The sequence below is a fragment of the Equus caballus genome, chromosome 5 (assembly GCF_041296265.1).
Source record: "Equus caballus isolate H_3958 breed thoroughbred chromosome 5, TB-T2T, whole genome shotgun sequence".
NCBI classification, from domain to species: domain Eukaryota; kingdom Metazoa; phylum Chordata; class Mammalia; order Perissodactyla; family Equidae; genus Equus; species Equus caballus.
In genome coordinates this window covers 65,560,251-65,583,376 of record NC_091688.1, presented here as the reverse complement: position 1 = coordinate 65,583,376, position 23,126 = coordinate 65,560,251, and the positions used below count along the sequence as shown (strand labels likewise).

Sequence of the window (23,126 nt, the reverse complement as noted above, 5' to 3'; positions counted from 1 at the left end):
TATGCCCTTCATTCCGCCTCAAAATAAAATACATACTTTCTGAGGATCCCATTCTCCGCATTCCTTGCTGTTAGACAGTCTTTGAAAATACCCTCGCCATATACATAGATGTCTGCCTAAAAAAAGGAAAGGGAAGGTGAGGGCAGGAGCAAGGCAGGAGTAGAAAATAAGTCACCAAGAGAAAAAACTGTATTTTCAATTTGAGGTTATTTCTGTTCAGTCAAGTCTTTTGAAATTATTCACAGTAAAGATTAATGATTCCTTACAGGTAGGGGTAGGCCTAGCATCCCCACTAGTTCCTCCTGACAAAATCCATTAGGCATTGATGCTCGCAGGAAGCCAGCAGGGGAGAGTTTGTTAAAAACACCTTGGGAAGGGAGCACTTTAACCAAGAGCCTGGCACAAAGGAGCTGTTCCAACAGACGGTTTGGGAATGTTGAAGAAAAGTGTTCATAGCAGCATTTTCAGACACAGCCAACCGGGCGCTCTCAGAGCAAATTATTTGCTTGTGGATTTACCAGTGGGAGATTTTAAATCACAAATCAGTATCCCTTCTCCCCAACTGGCCAGATATACACTGAGGGAGTGCAAATGAATTGATGAGTTAAAGGGCAATTGTGGCTCGTCTTTTCTGATTTCCCTCTTTGTTCTTTTCTGTTTCTTGAGAACATTGAAAGTAGAAAACAATTTGCTTTGCCAGGAGAGAAAGCCCTCAAAAAACAGTTCTCAGCACAATGACTGTGCAGGCTGAGAGGCATCTCAGAGTCACAGATGGCTAGTCCTGGTTCTTGTAGTGACACTCATCTCATGCCCCAGTGCCATGCAGCTAAGCTGTGCCCCTGCACAGGGCCGGGCTGACAGTTCGCCGTGAGCGCACCCTCGGGTCATTAGCAGCCTTTCTTACCGTGACATCACTTTCGGCTCTTTTTACTCAGAAAGAGGTGAGCTGGTCATATTTTATCAGGCAGGGCAGATTTTACAATTTGGAATAACTTTGGCAATTAAATCTCACCAAGAAATTCAATAGTTCCTGTTTGGGATATGAAATTACTTCCTCTATGGCCCATGGTTTAATATTGACTTCCTAAGAATATTTATATTCCTAGCATCTTAGCTACACCGCTGGGGGAAAAGGCAGTTCTGTTGAAATAATAGCTGTAATTATTTGATAGGTTCTTTTTTTGACAGCAGTACATCCTTCAGCTTTCACTTTTATACCAAACTAGAAATTAGGGGTAACTTGGCTGTGGAAACCGATGCTGGAAACTGTCCATCCGTCACAAGGAATGATCCTTTCTCGGAGGGGAATTTTCTGCTGGATTGCCAAGCACATAATATTCCCCCGGAGCGAGGCTGCATAAAACAATACTGCTGTGACACATCCATGATATGTAACTCTAGAGGGTCTGGCAGCCCAATGCACTGGGGTGCTAATTGTGTTCTATAGTTATCATCGCGTCTTAAAGCCCAGAAGGTCAGAAGAGTTTATCTAATCCTGGGGTAGAAGAGCAATTAAAATCCATCCCAGCCAGGAAAGTTTCCGGGAAATCCATTATACCTGCTCTATTTTTAGGCCTATAAAGGAAGGATGCTGAGTGAAACAAGCCATAGAAGCCTTCAGTTTATTCAATAAATGTATATTGAGCATGAATTCCATGCCAGGCGCTGTTCTGGATACTGAGGATGAGGTGGTAAGAAGATAAACAGAGATCCGGCTCTCAAGAGCTCACATGCTGATGGGGGCCCGGTGGGAAACAAGTAAAGGAATAAACCAGTGAGTGGAGGCCACTTTAGGTCAGTAGTCAGCAAAGGCCTTTCTAAGAAGGTAATACTTCAGCTGAGAGCCTAATGTCAAGGAACAGCCCACCGTGGAAAGTTCTGGAAGATGAGTATTCAAGGCAGAGAAAACACCTCCTGCAAAAGCCAGAAGGCAGGAAGGAGCTCGGCCAGTTCAGAAAGTGGAAAGAAACAGGTGTGGCTGGAGCATGGTGAGTAAGATGAGGTAGGAGAGGGAGCTAGACTGGTGCCAGATCACTGATCTTGAAGACCAGGACAAGATTTTAAGTGCAATAAACATTAAGCAAGAGAGTGGTATGATATGGGGGCCTTAAATTTAAAAGCAGTAATTCTGGCTGCTGTGCGGCCAATGGATTGTAGAGGGGACAAGTGGGGGAGGGCAAGATTGGAACTAACAAGACCGCAGTAGTCCGGGGGAGAGGTGTTAGTGGCTTGGACTAGGTTGGGAGCAAAGCATGTAATGAAAATGGATGAATTCAGGACTGTGCCTGCCTTTGCTGAGAAACTCAGTATTAATTCTAAATTTTGAGGTGGTCTGCAACAGAGATGTGCTTTCTCTGTTTTCTATTGCCCTCTCTACATGGATGCCACGTAATTGATTAGTACTTGATTCTGTTTGGTAGAGAAGGGAGCAGAAGGGCAAAAGTAGTAGCAGTCACAGCATTCCAGCATTTGGACGTAGAACATAGCAATCAGACAGAATAACAAAGTGATTAAGCCCACAGAACTCGGTGGGACCGCAGGCTCTGCCACCACTACCTGTGTGACCTTAGACAGGTTATTTGCCTTCTGAGTCTTGGTTTTTAAATCTATAAAACTGTTGGGATACGAGTACCTACTTTACAAGATTGTTAAGATGATTAAATAAGTTAATGCATGAAAAGCACTTAGAATAATGCCTGGTACAGACTAAGTCCTCAATAAATAAATAAATGTTAGCTTTTGTTATTATTATTCTGAATAATAATAATGGGAGTTTGACTGGAATCCCCCCAAAAGTGACACATTTAATGACATATCAACATGCACTTTTCCTTTTAGTTACCAAACAGGAAGAGAGACTGTGTGGGAAATTCTTTTACTTTTTTTTTTTTTTTTGAATCTCTTTAAGAAGAAATAACATTTAAGAAGCTCTTGCTACTTGCCAGGTGTTTTGTAGACAATTGTATCTCATTTAGACTTCTCTGTAATTAATATAGTTGCCATTTACTGGTAAGCTTTTTATAGTCTGTATCCATTTTCATCTTCAAATTACCCTACTGGGAAAACATGTTGTGCCTGTTGTACAGATGTGGAAGCTGAGGTTCAGGAAGGTTCCTTGCCTGCCAAGGTCCCACAGCTAGTGAGTTGGGAGCCAAGATTTGACCCAGATCTGTATGACTTCACAGCCTTTGCTCTTTTTAAAGAGTGGTTTAGAGAGAAATTATACCAGGCCACTTCCTCTTGTCTCAGATCCATCATTAAACAGACCAAGAAACTAGGTTTCTCTCCTCCCTTCCCCCATGCCAACTCAGTTCTTCATTTGCGCTTTCACTGATTTCTAATCAAGAATGTTCTGAGCTTGATTCCTAGCCTGGGTAGCATGTATTGATAATGCATTTTGATGTCATTAGGCAAGTACCCATCATTAACATGAATTTGTTACGTGCGTCTTAGGAAAATTAACTGATGAAGGTGGGAAATCACTGAAAATTCTTTACTTTTTCACGTGGTTATTCAATCTTTTCCCATTATTCTCACATTATTGCTCTTGGCAATTGAGTTAAGGATCTATTGATGTTAGCATTGTAAAATAAATCTATATCATGTAGTTTATAACTTGGTCATACAAATTCATTTATCTTGAAATTTTGGCATGATTCCTCTTTACTGACTGAATTTTTATAAACTTTCCTCTTATTAGTTATGTAGTCCTAGAAAAAATAACATGCAATTTCAGTTCGTGGTACCTTTATTTGTTTTTTACACTTGTTCCCACAAAATAAAATTGATGAATTTAAAATAGCAAGTGAATAATCCATATTGCTAATTAAAACATTTTTAATTGTTTATGCATTAGATCAAAAGAAAGTCTAAACGTTCTCATCAGAAAATTGTCAAGGACCAAAAAGTACTTGCGTTTTGTAAGATGTTTCTCAAACACTTTGCCACCTGGTGCATACAAAAGTTCTGATTGTGTCCTTAGGACTCACTTCTGTGTGTTTGTTAATTTATAGTCCTTATCCTTTCTTCCCATCATCAGTAACCCTGAAAGTTGCCAAATGCCCTCAATACAGGGAAAACGCACCATATTCATTTTTAGATACATTTCTATTTTGATGAATTTGGGAGATTTTGTGCTATTTTGAAATCATATATTTTCTTCCTAGAATATTAAAAAAAGGCTTCTAATCCTTATTTTGCAAATGTGAAAGCAGTTAGTGGCAACAGAGTGACAGCTTCACTATTCAAGTTTGAAGTAAGAGCCTTGCCCTCAACTTAATGTCTCTTGAGTTGTGAGTTTCTTCCCCTCTGCTTAACATAAGCGGGGGAAATCAGCCTTACACACGCAAAAAACCTCCGTGATCCACTTCCTGCCCTTGTGGATCTTTTCTTCCTTTGCAGTCTGTGAATAAAAGCCCCTGCTTTGTCTTGTTAGAGCCAGGCCAGCCAGAGGCTAGCCTTTAGACTAGAGCATTTAAACAGTGTGAGTAGATTTGACAGGCCTGGAGGTTTATAGATTTATAAGCAGCAACATCATTAGCACAAAGGAATTACCTGATTGAACAGGTCTGAAACCTGCTTAAAACAGATCCTAATAAGCTGGAATGATATTCAAAAGATTTAACTGGTTTAGGGACATGTGGTGTAAAAAGCAAGCCCCACATGGAAATGAGTGGCTTGGACACAAATGAAAGGTCTAATGAGGCCCAGGTAGCAGGAACCCGGGAAAAGCAGGGTGAACAGGAGCAAAGAGCTTTAGATTAACCAGGAGGCCTACATGGAACAACTGGCACAAAACAATGAGAACCCAGGAAGATAAAACCAGATAAAGGACCCTTGTGGGATCACACAGCGTACCAAGCAGCACATCCAGGGACAAGAAACGTGTTTGTTTGAGTCACAGGACAAGTCTGAGTGGGAATGTGTGGAACACAGGAGCCTGTTCACCCTTCTGCACTTTTTATGGGGAGTCCTTGAGATTCATTCATCCTTCTGATCCTTGGAGTAAAATAGCCTAGAGAGAAGCTAAATCCAAGATACAGTTTTTGTTTTAAGACTTTGAAGGTTTTAAACTTTAAATGTGATCCATACCCCCGAACAAACAGAGCTGAGACAGCCCCCAGAAGGACAGGCACGCGTCTCTGGATAGGTTTATGTGGGTATTTCTCTCCTGGTCGACCCAACCCCACATATGCCCTTCTTCCCAGTCCTCCTTGCCCCTCTCTCTCTCTTGCTGTCCTTCTCCCACAACAAAAGAAACAGAAACAAAAGGTGTTCAAAACTACTAGGTTAAGGGACTTTTGAGAAATCACTACTTGGAGTCGGTAATGAAGCTCAGCTCAGTTTCAATTATATCCTCAGGAATGATTTTAATTCTTCCACGATCTTAGGAATGCAGAAATCACTTGAAAAAAACATCATGAACCGTCTCCTGTTATGTGCCAGAAAATAAAATGGATGCTCAGAATACAAAGATAAAATAGACGTCTGAGAATACAAAGATAAGAGATGTCTACTGCCCTCCAGAAGTAATGCTTGCAGACTGCCCGCTGTGCGCAGAGCACCAGGCTGCCAGTGAGGACAATGAAAAGACATACAAGACAGCGCCCTGCCCGCCACTGGCTTATCTTTTCCTTGAGAAGACAAGAAATACGCGTGGAAAAGGAGTGTTCGTTGAAGGTTTTGAGGAGTCAAGTAAAACTTAACGTTTACTGAAGGACTTTATGTCTTAATTGCCTTATATGTATTAATTCATTTAATCTACATAACAGTCCTATGAGGTGGATACTAGATATTAAATTATCTCCATTTTTATGAATGAAACAAACATGGGTTAAGTGATTTGCATGAGACTACCCAGCTCATATTTGGTGGAACCAAGATTGAAGTCCAGGCTGTCCAAAGTAAATCTACATTTATATCTCTGTCTAGATCTAGAGCATCTGGGGCTCCAAAGGCAGGACCAGTGTCTGAAGGCTGGCATAGTCAGAGCAATCTTCTGGTGGGGGTTGACCCTCAGCTGGACCTTCAAGGATGGGTGAGGAGTTGAGGGATGGACACACCAGGAACAGAGGCACCGCCTTGGGTGCCAGCATGTGGCAGTCAAGGACATGAGGGCAGCATGGACCGATGGTGCTTTGGGGTCATAGAGGCCTAAATTCTAGTCCTGCCTCTGCTGTTCAGTCGCTGGTGGGGCTTGGGTAGGATCCAGAGGTTTCCCATAAAAGGAGAGTAATAATAATAGCAATAATAGTAATAGTAATAATAATGCCTATCCTGCCAGGTTAGTGGAACTATTCTTCAAGATAACATACGTAGAAGTGTGCAGCCTCTTAATTATAATTCAGTTTAATTTTGTGTGTGTGTGTGTGTGTGTTTAAGACAATGAGTCGATTAACCAGGAGTAGAAAGTTTATGTTGGGGAGTAAAAGCAGAAAATGGGGAGATTCTGATCACATTGTGGGGGATACTGACTACAGAATTATCCAATTAGCAGTGGGGAGCCATTGAAGGTTGTGAGTGAGAGAAGGAGTGAGAGAGGTATTGTGAAAACACTTTGTAAGAAAACTCAGTCTGGCAACAGCACTCCTGTGCAATTTGATTTAGGAGGAGAATAAACACAGTGGGAAGGTATTTTAGAAGTAGAAAGGAAGCAATGGATAGGGAATATGTGATTTTTTCTATAAAATTCATTTATTAATTCACTCAAAAATACTCAGATGTTCATTGAATACGGTCTGGTACCAGGCACTGTTCTAGGCTTTGTGCGTACAGCAAAGAACAAAACAGTCAAAATCCTTATCTTCACAAAATCTCTATTCTACAATAATGCCTGATTAGTATAAAAGTACATATATTCAAAAATAAGAATAAGAGGGGCCAGCCCAGTGGCACAGTGGTTAAGTTCACACGCTCCACTTTGGGGGCCCAGGGTTCGCAGGTTCAGATCCTGGGCTCAGACCTAGCAGTGCTCATCAAGCCATTCTGTGGTGGCCTCCCACATACAAAATAGAGGAAGATTGGCACAGATGTTAGCTCAACGACAGTCTTCCTCATCAAAATAAATAAATAAGAATAAGAGATGTCAAAGAAAGTGAAATGTGTTAGAACAAGATATTTTCAAAGCACGTCGTGTGATTTCTCTTTAACCAGCCCACCCAAATCTTATTCACCCCTGCTTAATCTAACCTTGGTACGCCTTAGTCTGCTTCAAAGAGCAGCGCTAACACATTTTCACTGGGTTTTAAATAATGTTCCAGCCTCCCAATTGTATCCAAACCAATTCATTTTTTTTTCCTTTCTGTTGCTGGATCTGAAAGCCCCAGAAGGCACAGCTTCCACACAGTGCTTGCCAGCCTCTTGATTTTGGTCTAACTAGCCCGCCTCTCTCTGGAGACACAACAGCCTTGCTCTGCTTAGGAGAAGCCTTAAGACGCCCTTCTCTGTACCTGCAATGACTTCATTTCCCCCTTTTCAGGTCATCTGCTGTGTGGATTTGTTCTCGTTCCTACACCTTTTTCTTAACCAATTAAGAAAGAGTTCCTTCGGATGTTAAGACAGGACTCTGAGTACGTCTTCCTTCTGCCTCATGTTTGAAGTTTAGTTTTAGTAAAAGTTATGTTGCAAAGAATTACTTAACATTACTCCTGAGCTGGTCTAGCATCCCTCTCTTTACTCAAACATTTTCTTCAATAAGGGCTTTTGTCTGTTTTTCCCTTCATTAAAGAAAAATGAACAATAGATCTTCTTTTCAGTAAGATAAGCAGTTGTTTTTTTGTGTAAGGAGCAGTAGGAGTGAAAGATGATTTTTTTTCCAAATCAACAAGTATTTATTAAGCACCAAAGAAGCTAGAAATTATTTTTTTTAAAAGATTTTATTTTTTCCTTTTTTCTCCCAAAAGCCCCCCGGTACATAGTTGTATATTCTTTGTTGTGGGTCCTTCTAGTTGTGGCATGTGGGACACCGCCTCAGCGTGGTTTGATGAGCAGTGCCATGTCTGCGCCCAGGATTTGAACCAATGAAACACTGGGTCGCCTGCAGCGGAGCGCGCGAACTTAACCACTCGGCCACGGGGCCAGCCCCTAGAAATTATTTTTTGAAGAAGAAAAAGATTAGCCCTGAGCTAACATCCACTGTCTACCCTCCTTTTTTTTTTCCTGAGGAAGATTGGCCCTGAGCTACCATCCATGCCCATCTGTCTCTACTTTATATGTGGGATGCCTGCCACAACATGGCTTGGTATGTCGTGTGTAGGTCCACACCCAGGATCTGAACCAGCGAACCCCGGGCCACCGAAGCAGAGCGCACAAACTTAACCACTGTGCCACCATGCCAGCCCCTAGGAATTATTAATGATGAAAGTGAACTAGAAGACAGAAGGGCATATACTATGTGAAGTTACACTAGCTAATGAGACGTAAATACATGAGCTTATAAAACTAAGCACCATTTCTGTGGCTCTTCCAGTCTGTCTCTTCGTTGCAGGACTTTGAGCAGTGCCTGGTACTTAGAAGGCACTTAATAATAACCATGGAGTTGAAAGATCTCCCACACTCATAACAGCCCTGAGAAATGGCCTCTGTTATAGATGAAGAGAAATCGAGGCTCAGAAATCCAGACTGGAGAGCTTGAGCGGTGATGTCAGTATTTGAACCCAGACTTTTGGACAACACCACTGTCGACAATTAAATACTAAATTTTGCAGCTCAAATTTTGAGCATCTCAGGAATTTATCGGTGGGAAAGGACAATATGAGCTGCAATGGTCAGCACCGACTTTATCGAAAAGGTATGCTTATGACTTGTCTGTCATTGTAACCCCTTTGTCCTTTCCTAACCTCGCTAATGTATTTTATATTTTAGATCACTTCAATGGTTGGTCCCCAGTGCAGCAGCAAATACATTTTTGAAAATTAGCAGTCATTTTTACTTGGGGCCCGGCATCCCTAAATGACTCATGTCATCATTTTGCACATTCTCTTGATTCCATAATGTTGTTTTCCTCACCTTGAATTTATTGACACCAATTCATTTTGCCTTGACATTGGCATTAAGAGGGAAATGGCTTTGTTTCATCCTGACATTATAAAATCACCTCCCAAGACTTGGTTTGACATTGTCGGGAGGTGGTTCTGGTGACAGCAAGGCCACAGCAGACAAGAGTGAATTACAGTGATTCCCAGGAAAAAAAAAGAATCATTAAGAAAAGTTACTGCTGTGTGATTTCAGTAGCTATTTTTCATACTTAAATATCCCTGCTGTTTAAAAATCCTAAGAGGGCTTGGACTGTATTTAGAACATTCCTGCCAAGTATATATAGGAGAAATTAAGTCTCTAAGGAGACATTTTGCCATAGCTCGACAAACAGGAGCCTCAAATTATATTTTAGCTTTACAAAGTGCTCAAAGGCATTGAAATTCTGTCTCAGAAAAAAAAAAAAATCCACGCTTGTGAATTAATGACACAATTATCTCCTTTCAGCCACAGATACTTGGATTTCTTAATGCTGAATATCAAAGGCCCGTAGTATTGCCCTACCACCTACTGAGAATGGGGAACGTTTTATAGATTTGTCTTCACACTGAATGGGACTGTATGGATTGTCTTTCACAATTCCCCATCATTTCAAAGAACCCCAAATCCTTTTACTTGCATTCTTCCACGTGCCCGTGATGGTCTCTCACCTCCATCCCAGCCCCATGTAGAACACTTCCAACTGGATTTTCCTTTAGCTCATGTTCCAAATTTAACTAGTCCCCTTCTAGTTAAAAAAAAAAAGTCACTAAGTTCCTTCAGGACCATATTTTTTCACCTTCATATTACCCACAATGCCAAGATTATAATAAGAGGTGGTACCTTTTGCCTAATGAACAACGAAGGGAATGCTTCTGATCTCTTAGCTTCCCTGGCCACTCTTGCTTCTTCCCCTACAGCAGCCATAAATTGTATCATTGAACGAGGAAATCCAAAACAGGTCACCATTCTCTTCCAGCTCACATCCTCCATTATGAGATCAGGTATGGGAAGCCCTGACAAATCAGGGTATACAAGCTGAGCTGGAGGTGGAAGCTGCCCAGCAACTTTTCCACACATCCTTAGGTAGCTTCTTCTCCCACCCCTGCCCAATATCTCACTCCTCCCTTCAAGACCCCACCTCACCTCCGCTGCCTCATGCTCAGCAGATGGCCTCACCTCCTACCCCACAGAAACTAAAATGAGGCCATCCTCCTCTTCCTGCTCCCCAACCTGTGAGCTTTCTAGCCATCTGTATTGATATCTATCTATCTATCTATCTACTAATAATAGATACATATCTACCATTCAGAAAGAGGCAGCGAACAAAAGACAAATTTCATTTATTTGCTTAATAAATATTTATTGGGTCTCTGTTTGGTGACAGGGACAGTGCTCTAGAGCCACAATGAACAGGTCACAGATGTGGGGCAAACATGGACACATGTAGCAGGTATGAGTCGCCTACCAACTCAAGTGGCATGAAATATGTTTTCTTGAAGTTAAGTGAAATCTGACTGGGAGCTCCTCTACTGGAAAGGTGATGGGAAATTCAATCACAGCCATCACTGTGGCTTGATCTTCAAGGGTAGAAATGTCCACTCCTTTTGCATCAGTCTACACTAGTTAACAGCGACATGGCCCTCCGGCGCGCATCCCTTTAGCTCAGGAGGCTCTGCTGGGTCCACCCTCCCCTGAGGCCGTGTATAGTCTTTGGCAAGACAAGGAATCCCAGTGTCTAGGGCCTTCTGATAATTATGGGATCATGTAGGAACTCTTGTGTCTTTTCTGAGATAATTTTTGTAGACATTTAAGATAAGTGGTAGAGGGGCCCCACCGGTGGCACAGTGGTTAAGTTCGCACATTCCGCTTCTCAGCAGCCTGGGGTTCATCGGTTTGGATCCCGGGTGCAGACATGGCACCGCTTGGCAAAAGCCATGCTGTGGTAGGCGTCCCACGTATAAAGTAGAGGAAGATGGGCATATATGTTAGCTCAGGGCCAGTCTTCCTCAGCAAAAAGGAGGATTGGCAGTAGTTAGCTCAGGGCTAATCTTCCTCAAAAAAGAAGATAATTGGTAGTATGACTAGACATATATATGTTAATAACACAAATACCGAAAAATGGCAAAATTTGGTCACATGTTTATTTCTCAAATGAATTACCTTTATTATTTCAGTGAAAGATATTTTTATTTTCTCAAGTAACAACAATTCCTTTTATTAACATTTTTAATATCTTAAAAGGACTATATATTTATTCTAGGGAATTTGGAAGGAGGGAAAAGTGTAAAGATGAAAGTGAGAATCATTAAAATCGCCCACACTCCTACCAGTCAGAGATAAACACTAGTCACAGTGTGGTACAATTTGTTCCAGTACTTTTTCCAAGGTTTGTATTCCATAAGGGTACATGTGAAGGTACATGTCCATACTTAGGGGAATCATACTGGTCAAACACCTGACATAAGGTCATGTACCTAGAGACAGTGGTTTATACCCTGATGTGTGTTACTGTTGTGTGTGACTGCGCTTCCCAGTGAACACCATCTTTCACCTTGGGCAACAGAGTAGAGGTTGCACCTTTTTATTAAACTAGACAAGTGCGTTTTCTGATACCAGATGAGAAACTATGATTTCTCAGCACTGTTTTTATGAGCACCTTGCCTGTGTCTGTGTCTAAAGGTGTTGACCTAAATAGGATTTCAATACATCATTAATGATCGCTTTGGGACAGGTGCCCAGCCTCCGGCTTGTGGGATTCTCAGTGAATTAATTCCTTCTCAACACCAGCAAAGGCTTTTTTCAGGTTGCAACAGCTGAAAACTTTGGGAGTGTCTGGACAGTACCTCTTGCTCTGCTCTGGAGTCACCTCTTTCACACTAGCTGGGTTACTGCTTACTGCCGACATAGGCTCCTTCCAATGAACGTGGTTTTTCAATAATGTTTTGAGTAGTGTTTCCTTTTATCGGACAAGAGCAAGTGTCACTCTCATAATTGCTGTTTTGATTTAGACGAATAAGAACAGAATGGCTGCTCTCTAAAGTCAGAACTTCCTGTACTGGATCCCAGACATGTATGACCACCCAGCTGACAGCTTCCACATTGTTCCCCTTATGCTCTGCTCCTTGACCTCATTACACTGAAACAAAGTAGACTGGATGCTGTGACATAGGGATCATGCCAGCAGTACCTCTGTCCCCAGAAGGATACAGACACAGACAGGAGCGTAGGTTGAGAGGAGGAAAACAAGGAGGTTTCTACTTGATGGCTCCCAGGTTTCAGCCTAGATACTGTTTGCCTCTGTACTCACCCCCCACCTCAGCACTGCAGAGGCTAAAGCTGGGCTATGGGGCAGTGTTCTCCACTCTGAAAACGCACCTTATGTACTCTGACTGGTACAGGAGAATGCACACTGAATGAGACTATACAAGTCACCTTTGAGAAAACGGGCACTGCCAGTCCAGGCTGACCTTGCGAGGCTTTGTGGAGTATGCAGCAGCTGAATTCAAATATTCAGGAATCGCATGTTTGACCCCACGCTGTCTCAACATTCATACCTACAGAGGACATAGACGGATGCTGTCTTTGAGAGAGGACATTTGCTTCCTTTGTCACCTCAAGTACCTTGAATTGGGTAGGTAGTGATGAATTCATCATTATGGCGGAGGGAGGAATAAACACCTTGCTCCTCCACCGTGGCCTTCTAGCTTTAGTGGGGAGTGGGAAGGTATTGAACAGTAACAAAATATACGTAGGTGGTATTTCATATTTTTTAAAGCACCTCCGCATAATTCATCTTGAGGATCCCAACAAGTGTGAGGTGGGCGAATAGGACAAGTGTTATTATCCCGGCTTTAGAAGTGAGGAAAGAGAGGCATAAGGAGGTTAAATGATTTTCCCAAGTTCACTCAGCCCATTAACCACAGAAACCAGACCTGAATCCCAAGTTCTTCACCTAATTCTCTTCAGACCGCCGCATGCTTTTAGTGCACGTGAGGAGAAAAACTATCCCTGTTCCCTGGGGCGCCAGGGAAGACTGGCAGGAAACACCGATCAAGCAGAAACAGCCCCTGAGTCATCACCAGCATGGGTAATATTGCAGAAGAAGTCCAATTGTTATCACCTGTTTGATCAAGAAAGAGGAGAATTCCTCACCCTTTGCCTTTTAAGATGATAGACTCTCCATGAAAAATATTCATGCAAATCATAAAGCTCAAGAGAATTTTAAAACTACCTACTTAGACTCTTTCTCTAACTTTATAGCTGTCACTAGAATTTAAGCTCCACAGAAGCCGCTGCAGTGTCCATTTGGCTCACACTTTGTGCCCACCATCTAGAACAGTGCCTGGTTGGATGATGGATGGATGAATGGACGGATGTCACTAAGTGATTTCACGATATGTCCGAGGCCTTACAGCAAAGTGATGGCTAGTCAGAACTAGAACTCGGGTTTCACGACTCTGAATGTTTTGTCCACTGCACCGTATCACCAATCATGGCCAGACGTAAGTGAGAAAAGATGGGGAAAATGCAGGTAGTGTACCCAGAATTCCCAAAAAAGGCCATTAGACAACAGTCCATAAAGTTTCTTCCATACCCCAGGAGCTGACCTGTAGGCTCTGTTTTATGTCTTACATCTCACAACCTAGCAACACGCCACCAAGGCTGAATGCATGGGTCATAATCACAGCTCTTCATCTCCCTGCCGCAACCCCTCAAATGCCTAAATCAGAACTGAAAGTTGCGCGCGTGCCTTTGTTACTAGCCAGTTTGGTGGAGGTTATTTACTCTTTGACGTCTCTGTGAAAAGGACCGAAACAATTTGGAACATCTTTCCCTCAGCAATCCTAGGCTTGCTTCAGGTGGTGAAGGTGGAGGTCACTTTATTAATATAACCATCGAGGAAGGCTGTCATGGTAACGCATTGCACTGATTCCTTGAAGTGCAGGAGACAAAGCCAAAAAGAGAAACTTTCAAGTCTATAAATACAGACCCGGTATTGCTCAAGCATAGCAGCTCGCTGACAGCGTGAACCTCAATGTATAGCTTTGAACAAGACCCAAACAGAGAAAAGAACACTTCCCTTTGGTAATGTAAGAGATCATCATGATCATAATGAGAACAAGTGACCCTTCAAGTCTCAAAAGAAAAGAAGAATCGAAAAAGTAGCAGCACTGGGTCCTGGCTGGTGCCTTCTATGAGCATATGGGATCCCTCTCTAGGTCTGCGTTTCCATTCCTTCCAGAAAGGACTAAGAGAGGGAAAAGGAATCAAGGTCTCATAATTCACATTTTGACAATAGATTGCAGTTTGGGAAAAGGAAATGTATATGACAATCAAGAAATCTGCAAAAAAGTTAAAGAATTGAACAATTCACCTACATCCCTGTAACTCTCACTAGCCAAGCTAGAGGAAGAAGAAAAAGAAGTGAAGGAGGGAGGAAGAAATTCTGTCACCGTGAAAGTTCTGAGTGTTTTTATAAACTGGTAGCAATGTAGGAGCTTCTTTATCTGCTGTTGTGGCTTGCTTACTGAAGCTGTGATCAGAGCTGTTATAACACCTCGCTGACTTCAGTCTTTTCATCAGGATTCCACACTTCATCTTTTACCCACATAACTCTGTTTGGGTCTAACATTAATACATAATTTTATCTCTCAAGGGCCACAGATTATCTTGGTCACTCCATTTGAAAGCATTCCTAATATTGAAACATCGGGGAGTGATAGGTTATATGGTGTGCCATTGGACACACTATAAATGAATTATTTTTATCAATAGCAAAATGATCTTTTAGAATGTAGTCAAGCTATTACCAAACTAATATTAGCTTTTCCTGTATTCAAGGATCATATTTTATCATGATAAAAAGAATTGTGTCTAGCAAATAACAATTTGCATCCAATACTGGATCAAGTGTCGTATCAGGATTTTAAAAATAAACTTTCACTGGTGCCAGCCCAGTGGCAAAGTGGTTAAGTTCACGTGCTCTGCTTCTGCAGCCCAGGGTTCGCCAGTTTGGATCCGGATGCAGACCTATGCACCAGTTATCAAGCCATGCTATGGCAGGCATCCCACATATAAAGTAGGGGAAGATGGGCACGGATGTTAGCTCAGAGCCAGTCTTCCTCAGCAAAAAGAGGAGGATTGGCGGCGAATGTTAGCTCAGGGCTAATCTTCCTCAAAAAAAAAAAAAAAAGAGGAAGATTGGCAACAGACGTTATCTTCCTCACCAAAAAAATAGTAAAATAAAAAGAATTTTTAAACACTCAACATGCACTGTTTACTGAGATAGCACACGCTTAGATTGTCAATAACAATGAAGGAAGAATTGGGATATGCTTAACATAAATACTTCACAAAATAAAGTCAGAGTTTTCAGTTTTAGGAAAATCTACACCAAAGGGCACCAAGTAAAGAGAGTGGTAACTTCAAGGTGCATGTTGTATAGAAGCGCTCAATCGGATTTTTAATCTGCAATGACATGCAAGATGAAATGTAGATAATGCCAGGATTGTAAATGGGAGTTTATCCTCATGCCAGTTCTCTCAACTGGTGACGGACACCTGAAAGCTTATGTTGAGAGGAGTTCTGGAGTTCAGTGCAAGAGAGTGCCATGATTAAGTAGCTAGATCTTCTGCAGAGAGGAAGAGGAAATACACAACGTATTTGCCATTCCCAACCTAGACCTTTGATATTTTGGGTTATATTTTATGTATTTTGGGTATATTTTATGAGCTGATTTGTATTTGGAGCTACGTCAGAATGTGGTAGAATGCTAGGTGATGTGATATTTAATGCTATCAGCAAAGACCTCTGCCTAGTCTCAATGCACTTTGAAAGCAGAGCAGCTGGCCAGGACAACTGAAAATCTACTGAGGATCTACAGAAGAGTTATTTATACTGCCTCGAGGAGCATAGAATGTGCACCGTGCAACACCATTTACTGCGTTTCTCCTGACTCTTCTTCTCGAGGTGAAGAGCAGGAATCGGTAGATTGGGAGACCTAGATTCTAGCTCTGGTTCTGCCCTAAAATGCTTTCAGTTTACTCATCTAGAGCTTATCTAGATAGTTTCTGAAGTTTCCTCGAGCTCCGATTTTACTGTTTCTATCAGAGCAAGGTAGAACAAGTTACGTGACAAGGGTGATTTGGGTTCCTCTCTTATCCTTTAATTGTGAGCAGTACTGAAGAGTCTGTTTTAGGCCCTGCTCTCCTGTGTTTGTTCCCCCAAGAAGATAATCCACTTTTATATTTCAGCTTCAAGTACCTACAGTCACCTCCGACTCCCACGGCTCTGCACCTGAAAACTCACTGTCTCTCTGATCTAGAATCGCCAAGCTGTCTTCATTCTCCTTTCACCAGTATACATAAGGACGACTGCTCATCTTCAGGGCCATGGCTGACACCCTGAGCCAGGCCTTCATCATTTTACCACCAACGTTAATTGAAGAGTAATTCTTTCCTGTGGGGGGCTGTCTTGCACACTGCAGGATATTTAGCATCTCTGGCTTCTACCCACTAGAGGCCAGTAGCATGCCCTCCCCCAAGGTGTGACAACCAAACACATCTCCAAACACTCTCAAATGTCCCCTGGGAGACAAAACCACTACTTTTGACTGACAACCAAAGACCTCTATTAAATGTTAATTCCTCAAATTTCTCCAATCCTTTTCCTAATTATTCCAAAATCCCTTCCATCAGATTCAATCAAGAACGTGCAATACTTATTTTGCATATTTCCTTTACTCAACTCCAAGTCCCCTTCGTCTCACACTCTTCCAGTCTGTCTGTTTATTCCTAGATACAGTCAAACACAGCAGGAAGGCTTCTATGATTACTTTTATACTGCGTTTTGTTGGTGTTTTTTCTTCTCAGCATCCGTCATGGTCTGTCTTTCTCTTCCTATGGCTTAAATGCTGATAGTTTTCAGCTTTCTATCTACAGTCTTCATTTCTATTTAATCTATATTCTACCAGATTAAGATCTTCTATTCCTTTCACTTTACTGTTTGTAACAATGACCACTACCACCCCTTCTCCAAATCTGTATCTCCAGCATGGCTGACCTCCCGAACCCTTAACTAGTTTCTCCAACTAATAACAAGACCCCTGCAGAAGAGCCTATAGACCCCCTCAAAGTCAAAGTCAATAGGTCCAGAAAAATTTCACTTTCTTCTCTGACCAAACTCTTCCCGCAATCTTCTTTTCTTAATAAATTACATTATGATGCATCCAAATACCAAAATCAGGAACCTGAGAATCTCTCTTACCCATTTCAAATAACCTGTCTCCAAATCTGTCCCTCTCTCTCTCCCCACTGCTCTAATCCACACCAAGCCCATTCTATTGAAGTATCCGCTCTCCTTGACTCCAGTCTGTGCTTTCCCTGGACTAACCTCACCTTTTTCTTTCTCTCCTTTAAAACATCACCCTCCTTACAGGTTTCTGACAGCTTCCCATTGCCTGTTACCTAAACTCTGTAGTATGTTATGTAAAACCTTCACAACCAGGCCACAGCTTACCTTTCTAGTCTCCATTTTTCCCTGTGCACATCCAGCATTCTAGCCACACCAGTCCATTCATCATTTACTAATGTGTCCCATGCATCTCTCACTCAGGCTCCAGTCAGAAACCTGAAACCACACTAGGCATTTCAACCGAGAGAATTTATTAAAGGAAATGGTTAAACAGGTGTTTTAGAATTTAAAAATGAGAATAGGACAATGAAGTAACTCAGAGATAGTAACTGTGTAAGCAGGGAGCAGCTATCACTCTTGGACTCAGCGATTACAGAAAAGAGGATGGGGTTATTAGAAACTAGAAGTTTGGAGGGGAGATCCCACAGATCTGGGACCTGCATCTCTGAGGAGGGGTAATACCTGGCTGCTGCTCATACCTCCAAAATGCTGGGCAGGGGCCCCTTGGAGCTGAGGCTCAAACCTCTAGGGAAGGAATACTGCCAGGTTGGTGCAGGAACCTATAAGGGTGAGATGAAGCTGGTTCTGAATAAAGCTGAGCACTGGAAACAAATGCTGCTGTTGGGATGAAGGGCCATTTCTGGGGCAATACTGTTAGGAAGAGCCATCAAACAGGAAAAAGGAAATCTCTTCTTCCTTCCTCCTACTGTCTCCACTCCCTCCAGTGCTCCTTGTTGGTAGAACCCAGGAGACAACTTGTAGGGTTCCAGCCTTAACATCAGAACAGTGGGTTTAGAATTGAGAGACAATTGCTTAATAACCAGCGCAATGTACTTTCATGTCTCCCTGCCTTTACCCGGACAGTTTCCCCACCTATAATGCTCTTTCTACCCATATCTGCCTGATGCACACCATTGTTCAAATACAACCTCCTTTCTATAATCTTCTCTAATCTTCCCCTAAATAATTATTTACACCAGCACCTGAGTTCCCCTAGCAGTTTGCAAATGCTTCCTTTATAGTGTTTTTTTATATTGTATCATAATTATTTCTGTATATATTTGTTTATTTGTTTGTTTTCTACCAAACTGTGAGCTCCTTTAGGGCTGGTAGAGTTACAACCATACAGTCTAGCAAGGTGCCTGGCACACAACAGACATTGTTTGAGCTGGATGTATTTGATAAAGGCATTCTAATGAAATTCAGGTTAGATCATTTCTTGTATATATTTTATCTTCCCAGCCAGACTTGAACTCCATAAGAGCAGAGATCATGCTTTATATTTCTTTTTTTCTTCATGATATTTAGTACAAGGTTTCATATGCTGAAGAAGAGCTCAATGATATTGGTTAACCACCTAGTTTATTCACTAAGCACCACAAGTTTGGTTCAAAGTGACATGAAGATGGAGCATAAATTTATGAATAGCAGGTAAGCTCCGTAGTTAGGTTTAAATGTGCTTCTAGTACGTGATTCCAACAGAGTCCTGTGCGTATGGTGAAGTTCTGTATTTACTGAACAGCACAATCAAGGTACCGAATGTAATACACCTCATAGTGAATTCTAAAGTAATGAAATATATTCTAGGTTTCATTTTTTCTGTTCATCTCTTACAGAAAATATCTTCCCCCAGTTCATGAGATTATTAATCCTGGGTCACATCTGTTCCTTGTATATTTATTAAATTTCTCCCAATCATCAACATCAACTAGTAGATTATTTAAATGTAGGAAAGATACTGAATTTTAACTTATTCACCAGCTTCTCGAAAAAAAGAAACCTCTGTTGAACAACTGATTTACATTCAGGTCCAAGAAAAAGAAAAATAGCTTTTTTTTTTTAAGGGGAGTGATATTTAATTAACTATTGATTTCTTCTCAATTATTCAAGGCAAGCAATTATCGATATTGATGGAACAGATATTTCCCTCCCTCTAGTGTCCAAGTGAAGGGAAATATTCCATTCAGCAATCTGCTGCCTGGACCAAGAGATGCTGACAATCTTTAACTTTAAGTGGAAACAGTTATTTGGATCTGTTTAGTCCATGTTGCCCCAATTAAACAGATATTTCCTGAAGTGTAAGCAAAACAAAATCCCGAAAACCGATGGATGCTTTCTGAATTCACAACCAAACAAAAGAGGCCTTTTGTCAGTTTTGACCATGAGCTTAACTATTCTCCACTTGCAGACTTTGCCTCACAGGTCCAGGTCTTAACATTTTTCACATGACTCCTAAAATACTATAATTTGGGTCTAATATTCATGATTTCTTAGCCACCCAATGACAGGAAGCTTATATCATCATGAGAACCCCTGGAACACTACCTTGTATATCAATATTCTGAGCCTGAAGGATTTAGTAGGCCTTTATAGTCACTTCTGACATTTACAGATAGCCGGCATGGGTACATTTGAAAATTAGACTAAGATGTTACGCAACTGTGTTAGAGGTTGCTGAGGAATTGTTGTGGAAGGTGGTAAAACAGGGCCTTGTGTAGGGCACTTTGTTAGTAACTCTGTGAGCATCCACCATCTTTTCTCAGCTCGTTTGCACACAGAGCATTAGCATGTTTGTGTGTAAGAAGCTTCTTTTGAAGGTGACATGACTATTGAACATGATTAATGGACAAAGCAACATTCTCCATTGAATTATTACTTGGGAGATGGGGGTTATTTTTTTAATGACTTGCACTTGATAGTAATAATAAGTGCATGTGTGTGTGTGTGTGTGTGTGTATGTTTAATTCATGTAGTACCCCTCGGGAAATTTGACCATGACATTTTTTAAAAAATGAAAAATATTATAATTTATAAAAGTACTTTTTCTGCTCTGCCCCACCCCCTTCCAGAGCGGCTCTATATATTAAGTGCTTAAGCAGCGTATGTGCTGAGAAGTGTTCTTGGCTCCTTTACTCTTTGTTGTTTTAACTTCCCGGGGTTCTATTTAACATTCTGCTAAATCAGTGAAACCTTGATTATCTAAAAGAAGAAGAGACACGGAATTAATGAGGATAACCAGAATTTTGAAGAAATAAGAAATTATTAGAGATGAAAGTTACATGACAAGGACTGTGAATGAATTTTACTATCTGGAATTGCTTGCTTGATTTGTGCAAACTGATTCCATTAATTGATGGACACAGTGAAGTTTTGGTAATCAGGGTTTCACACCAGTGCATTTATTATTATCCCCAGAAATCAAGGTAACCTTGGACTCTACTTCCCATATTTACAAGGTGATAAATATCCTAAGAGGCTGTCGGGGCATATGTGACCGCTCTTCCGCACACTCCTCCCATGAGACAGCTTTCTCTCTTCCGATCTGGCTGCTGCCTGCTGGAGCATGCTGCCTGCCCGAGTCCCATCCCCTCCCTCATCCCGCTTCTCTGCATGCAGCGGCAGGACTCCCCTGCAGGGAGAATGGCCCGCGCCTTAGAGGTTCTTGGTCATTGTAGCAATATGCTTTGCATCTTAGTTACCATTCATTTGGCTTCAAAGCTCTGCGTTCTTGTATCAGGCACTTGTCCTTCAAAAACCCTGGAGATCACAACAGGTCTCAGTTCCATGAAGAGAAGATACTGCCAAACTCCGAGTATTACATTACTTTGTATTCGATAGCCTGAAATGGACATGATAATATCCAAGATTGCAGCAAAAATCTATATGAAAGGGACTAATAAGATAAAAACAAAGGCAGCAAACTACATTTGTTTGGAAATTGGAGTCACATGCTTAGTTTGTGGAGGGGAGGGGGAAGCGCAAAATCGATGGAGATTTTTTTAAAGCTGAAAACATGATGTACCAGATGAACTTAAATTGATTCTGCTTCTCCTCCCTGACCCCCCCCCCCCCCATCCTCCCCCTCGTTCTGCAGCGAATGTCTGCGACAACGAGCTCCTGCACTGCCAGAACGGAGGGACATGCCACAACAACGTGCGCTGCCTGTGCCCGGCCGCATACACGGGCATCCTGTGCGAGAAGCTGCGGTGCGAGGAGGCGGGCAGCTGCGGCTCCGACTCGGGCCAGGGGGCGGCCCCGCGATGCTCCCCGGCGCTGCTGCTGCTGACCGCTCTGCTGGGGACAGCCAGCCCCCTGGTGTTCTAGGCGTCGCATCCAGCCACCAGACGGGCCTGTGCCGTGGGGAAACCAACACCACCCAAGCATTTGCTGCTAACATAGGAAACACACACTCAGACACCCCCACTCAAACACAGTGTACAAACTAAGAAGGCCTAATTGAACTAAGCCATATTTATCAGCCGTGGACAGCACATCCGAGTCAAGACTGTTAATTTCTGACTCCAGAGGAGTTGGCAGCTGTTGCTATCACTGCAGATCACTTTGCCAGCTGCAGAGCTTATTGCCGATGGGAAAGGCTGTGACAGCCCCCCAAACAGGAAAGACAAAAAACAAACAAATCAACCGACCTAAAAACGTTTGCTACTCTCGCGTGGTGCGCCCCAGCACCACTCGGCCCAGTGTGTGGACCAACCAAATAGAAGCATTCTTTGCTGGCAGTGCATTGTGGGTATAAGGAAATCTGTTACAAGCTGCCATATTGGCCTGCTTCAGTCCCTGAATCCCTTCCAACCTGTGCTTTAGTGAACGTTGCTCTGTAACCCTTGTTGGTTGAAAGATTTCTTTGTCTGATGTTAGTAATGCACATGTGTAACAGCCCCTCCGAAAGCTCCAGCCAGTCATACCCCATATATCTTAGCAGCACTGAGTCATCCCAGTGCGGGCACACATCCACTGTCCAAGAGTGGCTATAGGAAAAGAGAAAGTGTATCTATCCTTTTGTATTCAAATGAAGTTATTTTTCTTGAAATACTGTAATATGTAGATTTTTTGTATTCTTGCCAATTTGTGTTACCAGACAATCTGTTAATGTATCTAATTCGAATCAGCAAAGACTGACAATTTTATTTTGTCCTCTTCTGTTCTGTTTTGTTTCATTGTGCAGAGATTTCTCTGTAAGGGCAACGAACGTGCTGGCATCAAAGAATATCAGTTTACATATATAACAAGTGTAATAAGATTCCACCAAAGGACATTCTAAGTGTTTTCTTGTTGCTTTAACACTGGAAGATTTAAAGAATAAAAATTCCTGCATAAATGATTTCAGGAATTTGTATTGCAATTTCTTAAGATGAAAGGAGCAGCCACCAAGCCGTTCCACACTCACTTTACTGATTTCTATGTGGACTGAATACATTCAGCTGACGAATTTAGTACCCAGGAAGATGGATTGATGTTCACTAGCTTGGACAACGTCTGCAAAATATGAGACTATTTCCACTTGGGAAAAATTATAACAGCAAAAAAAAAAAAAAAAGAAATCTAAGTGATTGCCAAGATTATGCCAAAGCCTGTTGGCAGAGTATTAAGAGACTTTTATTTTTAAGTCATGCTATTTTCACAGATTGATGTGATCATGTGACTCTAGGGATGCTGATCTATGTATCTTTCCAAATACAGTGTTTACATGGAGTATCATAAGAGGCAGCCTGGGGACCCAGGAAAATCGCAGGGAAATTGAGTGATTAGCAATTTGACTTTGAATATATTAAGACTAAGTATTTAGAGGAAATATCAAAACATACAGCAGCAAGTAGACATAACTGCTGTTCCCAAGAATAAAGTTTGTTTTAAGTACCGCCCAAGGTGTAGTAAATTCTTGTTTCTGCCTTTTATTAGGC

General features: G+C 41.8%; 1 protein-coding gene across 13 annotated transcripts in view; it reads left to right on the top strand.

Moving 5' to 3' along the window:
- The window catches only part of NTNG1 (netrin G1), a 310,207-nt gene extending 287,661 nt beyond the window's left edge, over positions 1-22,546 (top strand). For all 13 annotated transcript variants that reach the window (XM_070267261.1, XM_070267252.1, XM_070267259.1 and 10 more), the window contains one exon: positions 21,302-22,546. In XM_070267261.1, the coding sequence (XP_070123362.1) occupies positions 21,302-21,531 (230 nt within the window). In that variant the 3' untranslated portion in view covers positions 21,532-22,546. The remainder of the gene's footprint in view (positions 1-21,301) is intronic.
- The last annotated feature ends 580 nt before the right edge of the window (positions 22,547-23,126 follow it).